General features: G+C 39.8%; 1 protein-coding gene across 1 annotated transcript in view; it reads left to right on the top strand.

The window, feature by feature from the left end:
- The window catches only part of KIAA1328 (KIAA1328 ortholog), a 369,240-nt gene that overhangs the window by 299,500 nt on the left and 55,333 nt on the right, over positions 1-14,407 (top strand). The window contains exon 10 of the mRNA XM_074383567.1: positions 13,689-13,797. Within this exon, the coding sequence (XP_074239668.1) occupies positions 13,689-13,797 (109 nt within the window). The remainder of the gene's footprint in view (positions 1-13,688; positions 13,798-14,407) is intronic.

The raw sequence follows: 14,407 nt of genomic DNA, 5'->3' as shown, positions 1-14,407 counted from the left end.
ATAGTCTTTCACTATTAAGTATGATTTTAGCTGGAGTCTTGTTCTTGTTGCCTAGGCTGGAGTGCAATGGCACAATCTCATTTCACTGCAACTTTCACCTCCTGGGTTCAAGTAATTTTTCTTCCTCACCCTTCTGAGTAGCTGAGATTACAGGTGTGTGTCACCATGCCCAGCTAATTTTTTGTATTTTTTAGTAGAGACAGGGTTTCACCATGTTGGCCAGGCTGGTCTCAAACTCCTGACCTCAGGTGATCCACCCACCTTGGTCTCCCAAAGTGCTGAGATTACAGGCATGAATCACTGTGCCTGGGCAGCTGGAGGCTTTTTGAAAATGCTCTTTATCAGGTTAAGAAAGTTTCCTCCTAGTTTGCTGAAATCTTTGTCACAAAGAGGTGTTGAATTCATCAAATCTTTTTTTCTGTACTTATGATCATGTTATGTTTTTTCTTTTCTATTCTGTTTAATGATTATACTGACTGGGAGATATAGGGGTGATAATATGTATTTTTTTTTTTGGTAGGGACCTTGTCAGGTTTGGGTATCAGGTTTATGCTAGTGTCATAAATGCATCAGAAAGACATCAGTGGGAATGGTATGGTAGGTACCTTCAGGGCCTCATCCCTCCCAAGAAACACTGAAAAATCTTACAAAAACTGTCAGAATCTACCTTATCAGAACTCTGGGGGATAGTGACAGATTTACAGAAACGAAACAAATTGTTAGCCAGGAGAAAAGCTACTGAAGCATTGTCGGAGGACTTTATCTAGTGATAACTTAGTCTTGCCCTACCCCAAGCTTGCCCAACCCTCAGCCCATGAGCCACATGTGGCCCAGGATGGCTTTGAATGTGGCCCAACACAAATTTGTAAACTTTTTTAAAACATCATGAGATTTTTTTTTTATTTTTTTTAAAGCTCATCAGCTATCATTATTATATTTTATGTGTGTTCCAAAACAGTCCTTCCAGTGTGGCCTAGGGATGTCCCTGCCCTCCCCTCTTCCTAGCATGGCTGTAGTCTAGAAGATGGCAGCCTGCTGCCCTCTGAGGAAGCAGAGCAGACCCTGTTCTCAAGGGATTGTTTTTGTTTCAGCCTGTCTGTGGATTCCCTACAGGGGTGACACAGGGAGCCTGCCTTTGCTTTGTTTGACTCAACTTTCTCTGTGCAGAGAATGGCTACATGTAGGACATTCCTTGAAAACATTGAAAATCAGATGAATACACCACTGGCACCTGGGCTTAAAAAAACAAATAGCAATGAAGCAAACAGTAGACACACCAAAAAATTAGATATCTAGAAGAAATGGAAAAATTCCTAGAAAAACACTAACTACCAAAACTGTCTCAAGAATAAATAGAAGATCTGAATAGACCTGTGTAATAAGCAAAAAGATTGGATCAGTAATCAAAACCTCCCAACAAAGACAAGCAAGGACAAGATGGCTTCACTTATGAATTATACCAAACATTTAAAGCATTAACACAAATTCTTCTCAGACTCTTCCAGAAAATGTAAGAGGAAAGAACACATCCTAATGAAACCGGAAAAGTTCCCCTATACCCCTTACAGGGTGTGTGATTTGGGAGTGGCTTGCTTCTTCAGGGCCCTGCTGCTCAAACCTCTAAGGGGAGCATGCAGACAGGCAGGTTGTGGGGCCATGGCAGGGGTGGATGTTTACAGCTCCTGAAGCCCCAGTGGGCATGAGCTACGATGTGCTCTTTCAGTTTTGCCTTCTACAGGTGGCTTGTGTTAATCATCTCACTTAGACCCTCTAGCCTAAGGTTTCTAGCTTTAGTGTACCAGAAAAATTGGATCACACATGGGCTTGGAGAATGGATGCAAGTTTTCATTGGATGGTGGGAGTAGCTCTCAGCAGATGGATGGGGAGCCAGAAGGCGGATAGAGTGGGAAGGTAATTTTACCCTGGAGCTGGGCTGCTTAGTGGCTGGACTCTCCTCCAACCCCTCTGGCCAAATTTCCCTTGCCGTCTGCGTCGTTTCACCAGTCAATGGCCTGCTGGCATCTGCTGGTGCCTGTCGATGTGTTCTGCTTTTCTTGAAGGCTAGCTGCTGTGTCCCTTCTCGCTAGTGTCTTGGGGTTTTTTATGGGCACAGGATGGGGGTGTAGCAGGCCAGGGTGGTCTTGGAAAATGCAACATTTGGGTGCAAAACAGAAGTGCCTATCCTCACCTAGGTCCGTGGGCATAGGCCTGATATTGGAGCCCTCACCAGGGACCCTGCCCTTTTCCTCCCAGCATTTCCCTGCCCTCCCCATGTCACTAACTTGTTTTAAGAAGCCAGCATTACCCTGATATCAAAGCCAGAGACAGATGTCACAAGGAAAGCAAACTATAGACCAGTATTCTTTATGAATATGGATGAAAATATCCTTAACAAAATACTAGCAAGCTGGATACAGCATATTAAAAGGATTATACATCATAAATGAGATGTAGCCCAGGAATACAAAGGTAGTTCAACATATAAAAATCAATCAATGTAATACACATTAATAGAATGATGGAATAACCACATGATCATCTTAGTTTACACAGAAAAAGCTTTGACAAAATTCAACATTTTTTCATGATCTGTACAACTTTATAGGAAATTGTTTGTTGACTCTGCCAAAGTAGGTCAGCAAGGACAAGGAAAGGTTTTGGAAGAGTACACGTGAAAAGTTGTTATAGGACAGAACAGAAGTGGCACATATAATGTCCACTGGCTTCCCACCTGACCACATATAATGACAAGGAGGATTGGGGAGTCTAGATATATGCCTAGGAAGAAGGAAGGAGTACGTTTTGGTGGATAAACTGACAGCATCTGCCACAGCAGCATTCTTCATAATACCCCCAAACCAGAAATATTCCAAATGTCCCTCAACAGCAGAATGGATAGAAAGTCATAAATGCATACGGTGGAATAGTACTTAGCAAAGAAAACAAAGAAACTGCAGTACATAAAAATTATCGGCATAGGTAAATTTTGCAGACAATTAAAAGACTCAAAAATAATATATATAATATGTTTCTATTTTATAAAGTTCAAAAGCAACAAAACTAAATGACATGTCTAACCAAATACATAAATGGTAGAACTATAAAGAATAGACAGGAAATAATTATTAGAGTAGTTGGGTCCCCTGGAGGCGAGAAGGAGTTATGACTGGGGGTGGATACTGGTGATGTATCTGGGTGGCAGTGCTGCCAGGGCTTGCTTTTTTGATCTGAGAATGAGAATGGGTTACACTGGTATTTTCTTTTCTTTTCTTTTCTTTTCTTGTTACTTTTTTTATTGCGTTTTGGGTTTGGGGGTACATTTGAAGAGCATGCAAGATAGTTGCATAGGTACACACATGGCAGTGTGATTTGCTGCCTTCCTCCTTTTCACCTATATCTGGCATTTCTTCCCATGCTATCTCTCCCCAACTCCCCACCCCTCATTGTCCCTCCCCTATTTCCCCCCAACAGACCCCAGTGTGTAGTGCTCCCCTCCCTGTGTCCATGTGTGCTCATTGTTCAACACCCATCTATGAGTGAGAACATGCGGTGTTTGATTTTCTGCTCTTGTGTCAGGTTACTGAGAATGATGGTTTCCAGGTTCATCCATGTCCCTACAAAGAACACGAACTCATCTTTTTTGATGGCTGCATAATATTCCATGGTGTATATGTGCCACATTTTCCCTGTCCAGTCTATCATCGATGGGCATTTGGGTTGGTTCCAGGTCTTTGCTATTGTAAACAGTGCTGCAATGAACATTTGTGTGCATGTGTCCTTATAGTAGAACGATTTATAATCCTTTGAATATATACCCAGTAATGGGATTGCTGGGTCAAATGGAATTTCTATTTCTAGGTCCTTAAGGAATCGCCACACTGTCTTCCACAATGGTTGAACTAATTTACACTCCTACCAACAGTGTAAAAGTGTTCCTATTTCTCCACATCGTCTCCAGCATCTGTTGTCTCCAGATTTTTTAATGATCGCCATTCGAACTGGCATGAAATAGCATCTCAATGTAGTTTAGTTTTGATTTGCATTTCTCTAATGACCAGTGATGATGAGCATTTTTTCATATGTTTGATGGCCTCATGTATGTCTTCTTTTGTAAAGTGTCTGTTCATATCCTTTGCTCACTTTTGAATGGGCTTGTTTGTTTTTTTCTTGTAAATCTGTTTTAGTTCTTTGTAAATTCTGGATATCAGCCCTTTGTTGGACAGGTAAACTGCAAAAATTTTTTCCCATTCTGTTGGATGCCAATTTACTCTAATGACTGTTTCTTTTGCCATGCAGAAGCTGTGGAGTTTGATTAGGTCCCATTTGTCTATTTTGGCTTTTGTTGCCAATGCTTTTGGTGTTTTTTAGTCATGAAGTCCTTACCTATGCCTATGTCCTCAATGGTTTTGCCTAGATTTTCTTCTAGGGTTTTTATGGTGTTAGGTCTTATGTTTAAGTCTTTAATCCATCTGGAGTTAATTTTAGTGTAAGGTGTCAGGAAGGAATCCAGTTTCTGCTTTCTGCACATGGCTAGCCAATTTTCCCAACACCATTTATTAAACAGGGAATCCTTTCCCCATTGCCTGTTTTTGTCAGGTTTGTCAAAGATCAGATGGTTGTAGATACGTTGTGTTGCCTCTGAGGCCTCTGTTCTGTTCCATTGATCTGTATCTGTTTTGGTACCAGTACCATGCTATTTTGATTACTGTAGCCTTGTAGTATAGTTTAAAGTCCGGTAGTGTGATGCCTCCCGCTTTGTTCTTTTTGCTTAGAATTGAGTTGGCTATGAGGGCTCTCTTTTGCTTCCATATGAAGTTTAAGGTGTTTTTCTCCAGTTCTTTGAAGAAGGTCATTGGTAGCTTGATGGGGATAGCGTTGAATCTGTAAATTACTTTGGGCAGTATGGCCATTTTCACGATATTGACTCTTCCTAACCATGAACGTGGAATGTTTCTCCATCTGTTTGTGTCCTCTCTTATTTCGTTGAACAGTGGTTTGCAGTTCTCCTTGAAGAGGTCCTTTATGTTCCTTGTTAGTGGTATTCCTAGGTATTTTATTCTCTTTGTAGCAATTGTGAATGGCAGTTCGTTCTTGATTTGGCTCTCTTTAAGTCTGTTACTGGTGTATAGGAATGCTTGTGATTTTTGCACATTGATTTTGTATCCTGAGACTTTGCTGAGTTGCTTATCAGTTTTAGGAGATTTTGGGCTGAGACAGTGGGGTCTTCTAGATATACAATCATGTTGTCTGCAAATAGAGACAATTTGACTTCCTCCTTTCCTTGTTGAATACCCTTTATTTCTTTTTCTTGCCTGATTGCTCTGGCTAGAACTTCCAGTACTATATTGAATAGGAGTGCTGAGAGAGGGCATCCTTGTCTAGTGCCAGATTTCAAAGGGAATGCTTCCAGTTTTTGCCAGTTCAGTATGATATTGGCTGTTGGTTTGTTGTAAATAGCTTTTATTATTTTGACATACGCTCCATCAATACCTAGTTTATTTAGGGTTTTTAGCATAAAAGCATGCTGAATTTTGTCAAAGGCATTCTCTGCATCAATTGAGATAATCATGTGGTTTTTGTCTTTGGTTCTGTTTATGTGGTGAATTATGTTTATAGACTTGCGTATGTTGAACCAGCCTTGCATCCCTAGGATGAAGCCTACTTGATCATGGTGGATAAGCTTTTTGATGTGCTGTTGCAGTCGGCTTGCCAGTATTTTATTGAAGACTTTTACATCTATGTTCATTATGGATATTGGCCTGAAGTTTTCTTTTCTTATTGAGTCTCTGCCAGGTTTTGGTATCAGAATGATGTTGGTCTCCTAAAATGATTTGGGAAAGATTCCCTCTTTTTTGATTATTTGGAATAGTTTCAGAAAGAATGGTACCAGCTCCTCTTTGTATGTCTGGTAGAATTCGACTGTGAACCCATCTGGACCTGGGCTTTTTTTGGGTGGTAGGCTCTTAATTGGTGCCTCAACTTCAGAGCTTGTTATTGGTCTATTCAGGGTTTCGACTTCTTCCTGCTTTAGGCTTGGGAGGAGGCAAGTGTCCAGGAATTTATTCATTTCTTCCAGGTTTACTAGTTTATGTGTGTAGAGTTGTTTGTAATAATCTCTGATGATGGTTTGAATTTCTGTGGAATCTGTGGTGATATCCACTTTATCGTTTTTTATTGCATCTATTTGGTTATTCTCTCTTTTCTTTTTTATTAATCTGGCTAGTGGTCTGTCTATTTTGTTGATCTTTTCGAAAAACCAGCTCCTGGATTTATTGATTTTTTTGAAGGGTTTTTTGTGTCTCTATCTCCTTCAGTTCTGCTCTGATCTTAGTTATTTCTTGTCTTCTGCTAGGTTTTAAGTTTTTTTGATCTTGCTCCTCTAGCTCTTTCAATTTTGATGATAGGGTGTCAATTTTAGATCTCTCCTTGCTTCTCATGTGGGCACTTACTGCTATATATTTTCCTCTAGACACTGCTTTAAATGTGTCCCAGAGATTTTGGTATGTTGTGTCTTCATTCTCATTGGTTTCGAAGAACATCTTTATTTCTGCTTTCATTTCATTGTTTATCCAGTCAACATTCAAGAGCCAGTTGTTCAGTTTCTGTAAAGCTGTGTGGTTCTGAGTTAATTTCTGCATTCTGAGTTCTAACTTGATTGCACTGTGGTCTGAGAGACTGTTATGATTTCCATTCTTTTGCATTTGCTGAGGAGCGATTTGCTTCCAATTACATGGTCAATTTTAGAGTAGGTATGATGTGGTGCTGAGAAGAATGTATTCTGTGGATTTGGGGTGGAGAGTTCTGTAAATGTCTATTAGGTTTGCTTGTTCCAGGTCTGAGTTCAAGTCCTGGATATCCTTGTTAATTTTCTGTCTCATTGATCTGTCTAATATTGACAATGGGGTGTTAAAGTCTCCCACTATTATTGTGTAAGAGTCTAAGTCTCTTTGTAAGTAATTACGAACTTGCCTTATGTATCTGGGTGCTCCTGTATTGGATGCATATATATTTAGGATCATTAGCTCTTCTTGTTGCATTGATCCTTTTACCATTATATAATGTCCTTCTTTGTCTCTTTTGATCTTTGTTGCTTTAAAGTCTATTTTATCAGAGACAAGAATTGCAACTCCTGCTTTTTTTTTTTTTCCTCTCCATTTGCTTGGTAAATCTTCCTCCATCCCTTTATTTTGAGCCTTTGTGTATCCTTGCATGTGAGATTGGTTTCCTGGATACAGCACACTGATGGGTTTTGGCTTTTTATCCAACTTGCCAGTCTGTGTCTTTTGATTGGGCCATTTAGTCCATTTACATTTAGGGTTAATATTGTTATGTGTGAATTTGATACTACCATTTTGATGCTAGCTGGCTGTTTTGCCCATTAGTTGATGCAGATTCTTGATTGTGTTGATGCTCTTTACCATTTGGTATGTTTTTGGAGTGGCTGGTACTGGTTGTTCCTTTATAAGTGTAGAGCCTCTTTCAAGAGCTCTTGTAAAGCAGGCCTGGTGGTGATGAAATCTCTGAGTACTTGCTTGTTCACAAAGGATTTTATTTTTCCTTCATTTATGAAGCTTAGTTTGGCTGGATATGTGATTCTGGGTTGAAAGTTCTTTTCTTTGAGGATGTTGAATATTGCCCCCCACTCTCTTCTAGCTTGTCGGGTTTCTGCTGAGAGATCTGCTGTGAGTCTGATGGGCTTCCCTTTGTGGGTAATCTGACCTTTCTCTCTGGCTGCCCTTAGCATTTTCTCCTTCATTTCAACCCTGGTGAATTCAACCCTGGTGAATCTGACGATTATGTGCCTTGGGGTTGCTCTTCTTGAGGAATATCTTTGTGGTGTTCTCTGTATTTTCTGGACTTGTTTATTGGCCTGCCTTGCTAAGTTGGGGAGATTTTCCTGGATAATATCCTTAAGAGTATTTTCCAGCTTGGATTCATTCTCTTCATCACATTCAGGTACACCTATCAAACGTAGATTAGGTCTTTTCACATAGTACCACATTTCTTGGAGACTTTGTTCATTCCTTTTTACCCTTTTTTCTCTATTCTTGCCTTCTCATTTTATTTCATTCAGTTCATCTTCAACCTCTGATATCCTTTCTTCTGCTTGGTCAATTCGGCTGCTGAAACTTGTGCATGCTTCGTGAAGTTCTCGTGTTGTGTTTTTCAGCTCCATCAATTCACTTACATTCCTCTTTATGTTGTCCATTCTCGTTAGCATTTCATCAAATCTTTTTTCAAGTTCTTAGTTTCTTTGCATTGGGTTAGAACATGTTGTTTTAGCTCACAGAAGTTTCTTATTACCCACTTTCTGAAGTCTTATTCTATCATTTCATCACACTCCTTCATCCAGCCTTGTTCTCTTGCTGGTGAGGAGTTGTGATCCCTTGTAGGATGCTAGGTGTTCTGGTTTCGGGTGTTTTCATCCTTTTTTCACTGGTTTCTTCCCATCTTTGTGAATTTATCCACCTGTTGTCTTTGTAGTTGCTGACTTTCAGATTGGGTCTCTGGGTGAACTTCCAGTTTGTGGATTAAGTTATTTCTGTTTCTTAGTTTTCCTTCTAACCATCTGGCCCCTCTGCTGTAGGGCTGCTGAGGTCCACTCCAGACCCTGCTTGCCTGGGGATCACCTGCAGCAGTTACAGAACAGTAAGGGTTGCTACCAGTTTCTTCTTCTGCTGTCTTTGTCCCAGAGGATACTCGCCAAATGTCAGTATGTTCTTTCCTTTATGAGGTGACTCTTTGGACGTACAGGGGTCAGGGAGCTGCTTGAGGAGACAGTCTGTCCTTTACTGGAGCTCAAGTGCTGAGCTGTGAGCTCCATTGTTCATTCAGAGTTGCTGGGCAGCTACGTTTAGGTCTGCTGCAGCAGAACTCATAAACTCCTTTGTTTTTTTCCATGGTGCTCTATCCCAGGGAGTTAGGGCTTTATTTATGAGTTTCTGTTGTGCTGCTGCCTTTTTTTTTTTCAGGGCTGCCCTGCCCAGCGAGGAGGCAGCCTAGTCACTGTCTGTCTGCAGAGGCTTTGCTGAGCTGCTGTGGGCTCCACCCAGCTGCCATGTGATCTTCACTGCAGTCCTGTTTATATGGGTGTAGTTAGAACTGCCTCGGCAATGGTGGCCTGCCTCTGTAATTGCAGACTCTATCTTTAATGGCGGACTCTCTCTGTAATGGCAGGTTGCCTCGGCAACGGCGGGCGCCTCAGCGATGCCGGACTACCTCCATAGTGGTGGAGTGTCTCAGTAATGGTGGACACCCCTCCCCCACAGAACTGGACTGTCCTGGGTTCAGCTCTGCTTGCTGTGAAACTCTCAACCCAAAGCGTTTTCAATTGCTGTTTGTGTGTGTGTGTGTTGGGGGGTGGGGTGGGTCCAGCTGAGCCTGATCACCTGACTCCCTCACTCAGAGTGTTGTTTTTTTTTTTTTTTTAGTTGAACGGTCAACTCTCTCTCAGGTAGTCCAGTTGCCTGTCGAAAAGGTGCCGGGATCTGTTTGATTTCCCGTGCAGCAACTCACTGTGCCAGCTGAAACAGCGGTGCTGAGATTTGTGGTGGTTTTTTTGCCCAGGAATCTCCTAGCCTGGCTCCCTGTTTCAGTTCCTTTTTAAATCAGATGAATGGGTGATCTGCCTTCCCGGGTCTCCAATCACCAGCTAAATGGGCACCCGGACCAGTGTATTTTGTACAGAGAACTGCCATGCCAGGGCACTGGCAAAGTAGCCATGCCAGCCAAAACAGCTGCCCTGGCAAAAACAGCCATGCTGGCGACCGCAGGGCTCCTCTGCCTGGGAATCTCCTGGTCTGTGGGCAATAAAAATCCATCTGGAAATGAAATGTCCACTCACCCTCTGCACTTTCACTGGGAGCTGCAATCCTGAGCTGTTCCTAGTCGGCCATCTTGGGTCTGCTCTCTGGTATTTTCTTTATAATTTATTATTTAAACTAAACTGAACAGATAATATGGCACAGCTCTTTTAAAAATGTAAAATAAAACAAAGCGCCCAGAAACAGAATTTTCTTAAACACTGAGCTCTAAGAAAAAAAATTACTGTGAAATATACCCAGCTATATCAAAGTAGGACATAATCCATTATAGGCAGTTCCTTCTGTGCATGTGAAAATATATGTGCATGTTTATTTATGTAAATGCATCCACATATACTATATGTATGTAAACATATACATTTATATATGAAACTGATTAGCCCAATAATATTCTTATCAGCATTTGCTGTTATTGTGTGTGTGTGTGTGTGTGTGTGTGTGTGTGTGTGTGTGTCTGTTTAAATATACAGGAATATAGAGTTCCATGAATATACATAATTAATTATTGGGATACTTAATATTAAATAAAATTCATAAAGGAAACAAATACAATTAAAAGCTGATATATAGCTTTCTGGAAATGCAATAAGGAATAGAGAGAATTAAGAAAAAAGAACAGTTAAACTTGGTCTTTGCTTTACAGCATTTGTATCCTTTTTGGGGTCTCATGCCCTTGCAAAATTAGGTGAAAGATATGGTTTCTTTCTTTAGAAAAACAAATGAGAACACGTATATACATTGGTGTGCCTACAATTATGAGGTACTTGCACGTATACATTCTTGGATTATAAACATCCCTGAACCATCTGTTAAAATTCCTTCTTTAAATTGTCCCCGGTATTCTGTGATAGTGACTGAAAAGATATTTATATTCTGTCACTACCAGGCATTTCTTCTTCCCTTTCACATCATTCACAAATCCCTTTCAATTCTTTCTACTCCTATTTGTCCATCTTAATTTCCTCTTGCATCACCTAGGATTCTACCCAGACAATTGTATTAGTAGTGAACTGCTTTGCCTACCTTTATTCTTTCTATTCCACTGTATTCTAAATTCTGCCACAAAATTAATCTCTTCAAAGACCAGTTTGGTATTTCTTTTTGTCATTGTTGTTGCTATTGTTTCATTGTTTTATTTTTTAGTCCATCTAAAATAATGCTTACAATTTTGCCATACAGAGCCAAACAGATCTCGATTGCATTCAAAACCCAGCTTTGCTCTTACTAGCTGGGTGATAATGGATATGCTGCTTGACCTTTTTACAATTTCCACTTCCTCATCTATAAAATAAGGACAATAATATAATTTAAAGACTGTTGTAAGGATTAATGAGATAATACATTTAAAGTGATTAGCAAGGTATAAGGGCATAGTAATGTTCAGTAACTATTTCCTGACTAAATGAAATATTTAGACTTGAGGTTTTCTATTTAATGCTTTTGCTAACGTAAGTCTCTGTCTCCCATTTCATGCTCATCATTCTTTCGTATCAAAGAATCCTACCTCCTACATCAAATGTTCCCTAAATGCTATAGCCAAATGTGAGCTCTCCCACTTCTTAGTTCCTCAGACTTTTCATAGTACATATTACAGCAGCGTAACATAATGGCTAAAGCTCTCGGGTCGTCTTAGACATAGATACTAGCTCCATCACTTATTAGCTCAGTGACCTTGGGCAGGTCACATAGGCTCTTTATGGCTTATTTTCCTTATCTGCAAATTTGTTATAAAATCATCACAAAGAATTTTTATGAAAATTAAACATGATTTCTAAAAAAGATAAAACAATAGAGCTACAGAGGGAGCTAGTACCAGACCAAGGCAGGGGGCAGGTATTACCTAGAGATGAGCAAGAGGGAACCTTCTGGAGCAAGGAAATATTCTAAAACTGGATTTTAAAAAGAAATCGTAATATCTTGCAACTTTTTTTAAAAAACTGGCTTGTAGCCATGCTTTCATAGCTATATAAAGTTACTATTTATCAAACACTACAGTTAAAATGAGTGAATCCTATGATATTCAAATGATATCTCAATAAAACTTATTCACACTAAGCATATTGTGTGTGTTAGTAGTTATGATCTTATACTGCCTTGTGTTATCTGTGGTTTTGGTTTTGTTTTCTTCTTGAGACAGAGTCTTGCTCTGTTGCCCAGGCTGGAGTGCAGTAGCATAACCATTAGTTCACTGCAGCCTCAGCCCCCTGGGATCAAGGGATCCTTCTGCCTCAACTTCTGAGTAGCTAGGACTAGGACTGCAGGCACATGCCACCACACCTGGCTAATTTTATTTTTTATAGAAATAGGATCTTGCTGTGTTGCCCAGGCTGATCTCCAGCTCCTGGCCTTGATCCTCCTGCCTTGGCCTCCCAAAGTGCTAGGATTACAGGCATCAGCCACTGTGCCCATCCTCTATGTCTCTTTATGTGATTGTCGAGAGTGTCTCATGTCCTTATTATATCTTCCTTCCCTTCCCATAAACTAAGCCTGAATTTAATCCTGGCACTGTCCAGTATTAATATGTGCTTGTTTGGGTTGAGGGTACCACAGATGTCTATGTATAAGGAAGGCTGAACTGTACATTTAGAGGCTGATCTTTTACGTCTATACATAATAGATTAGTGGGACCCCATCTCTACAAAAATCAAAGTAAAAAAATTAGCTCGGCATAGTGTCACACATCTGTAGTCCCAGATACTCAAGAGGCTGAGGCAAAAGGGTCACTTGGGCCCAGGAGGTCGAGATTGCAGTGAACTGTGATTGAACCACTACACTCCAGCCTAGCAATAGAGGGAGACCCTGTCTCAATAAACAAAGAAACAAACATAGTAGAGAATAGTTGACGTTAAGAGTGTAGGTTTTGAAGCCAAGGATAATGGTGATCATTTTGATGCTAATCTCTGCAGCTGTAAGACTCAGGCCTTCTCTATGCCTGATGATTTCTGGTTGCACACAACCTGTTGCCATTCCCAAAGTTAGTATGCCGCACTCCTGGCATTTTAGGGTCTGGTATTCCCAGCACTCCAAAGCTTTTTGTTATTTGAATACTCTCCCTTTCTTCAAAGAGTGGATCCTCCCAAATAACTTCATGCATCCTGGATAAGAGTTTTCAAAGAACCAGAAGAAAAATTGTGAATGGGATTCTTACAGTCTTCCAAGATAAATACAGCAATATTTTATGTTGTTTAGAAAATAATAAAAAAATAAAAACAATATTTCTGTCCATACCATCTTTTTATTTAGCACTCCAGAAGAGAAAAGTAATTACAAACTAAACATTGTTTATTGGAAAGGAATTGAGGCCAAGTCAACCAGTTCTTGGGAGGATAAACTGTTGCTTAGGAACTTTACCGTGGCCCTTGAATGAATAGTTACTTGAGCATATCTTCCAATTAAGACATGTGTTTTAGCCACTATTGAGTTCTCTAACAGAAACTTTCAAGGGTTACATATATCTTGAAAGTTTTTTAAAGAGGATCAATTTAATTTGGAGGGTTTAGAAGTACAAAGTGCTGGAATCTTTCTTATGAAAGCTAAAGGGAACAAAATGTAAAACATCCCACCTCCTTGGGCATTTTCACAGTATACCAAAATCAGCAGGGGTTTGCTAGACAATCAAGCTTAAAAACAAAATCTCTAGTTAATCTGTCATTGCACAAATATTCTTTTTTAAAGTACATTATAGATCTCTCATGTTTACAAAACTGAAGTGAGATTTTCGTATGCCATTGTTCCATTTCAGGGAAACAAGTGGCTTACCTTTGAAGCTTGGACATTCCTATAATGTCTAATATATTACTCAAAATGAACTTTTCCATATGCTTTTATTGAATGCCCAAATTATTTTCTTTATTGTTCATCTAGGGACAGCAACAGGAGTTAGAAAAGATGCGTCCACATCTCCCATGCCAACAGGAAGCCCAAAGGATCTTGTCACCACAGCCTCACCATCATTACAGCACACCACCTCCCGGTAAGCTTCAGAGATGCTTTTAGTTTTTAATATTCTCCCTATGAGAACATCTTTTGAAGTTTCTTTAATAAGGAATGGAAATATCTTGATAATTCTTAGTGACTCTTTCTCAACAGAGGTCCTTCTTTTGAAGCATCTAGACTTGGCCAGTTTGAACTACATGGAGTCCTTTTCTTTATACATACGCTTTCTTAGTTGATCATGGTAATGGGTAACGGTTTCCATACAAACCTAAAGCTAATCCTGTCCTTCATCAGAAAGTCTCTTTAGCAGCAGGTCTTTCCCAATTGTCACAGAATCGTTGTACATTTAGACTGTAATTTTAACTAGCTGAAATCATTGATATTGAACATTATAGTGGCTTTTGTACTAGTTAAACAAATACCAATATTTGCTTATATCACAGACATTTGAGAGGTTAAGCATTTGATCAGCCTTTTCTGGATCCAGAGAAATAAATATATTATTTAAAATTTTTTGTATCTCTTAAATCAACTCCCGCAGTATGCAATTAAGGCTGATATATAAACATCAGCTTGGCTGATGTTTCCTCAGGGATATGATTGGTTTTGAGCACTCAAATTCATAGCATCTTTTCCAATAAATTGAA

The sequence above is a fragment of the Saimiri boliviensis genome, chromosome 13, assembly GCF_048565385.1.
Source record: "Saimiri boliviensis isolate mSaiBol1 chromosome 13, mSaiBol1.pri, whole genome shotgun sequence".
NCBI lineage: Eukaryota > Metazoa > Chordata > Mammalia > Primates > Cebidae > Saimiri > Saimiri boliviensis.
The sequence above is the reverse complement of the archived record's forward strand: the minus strand, read 5'-3'. Positions and strand labels throughout refer to the sequence as shown.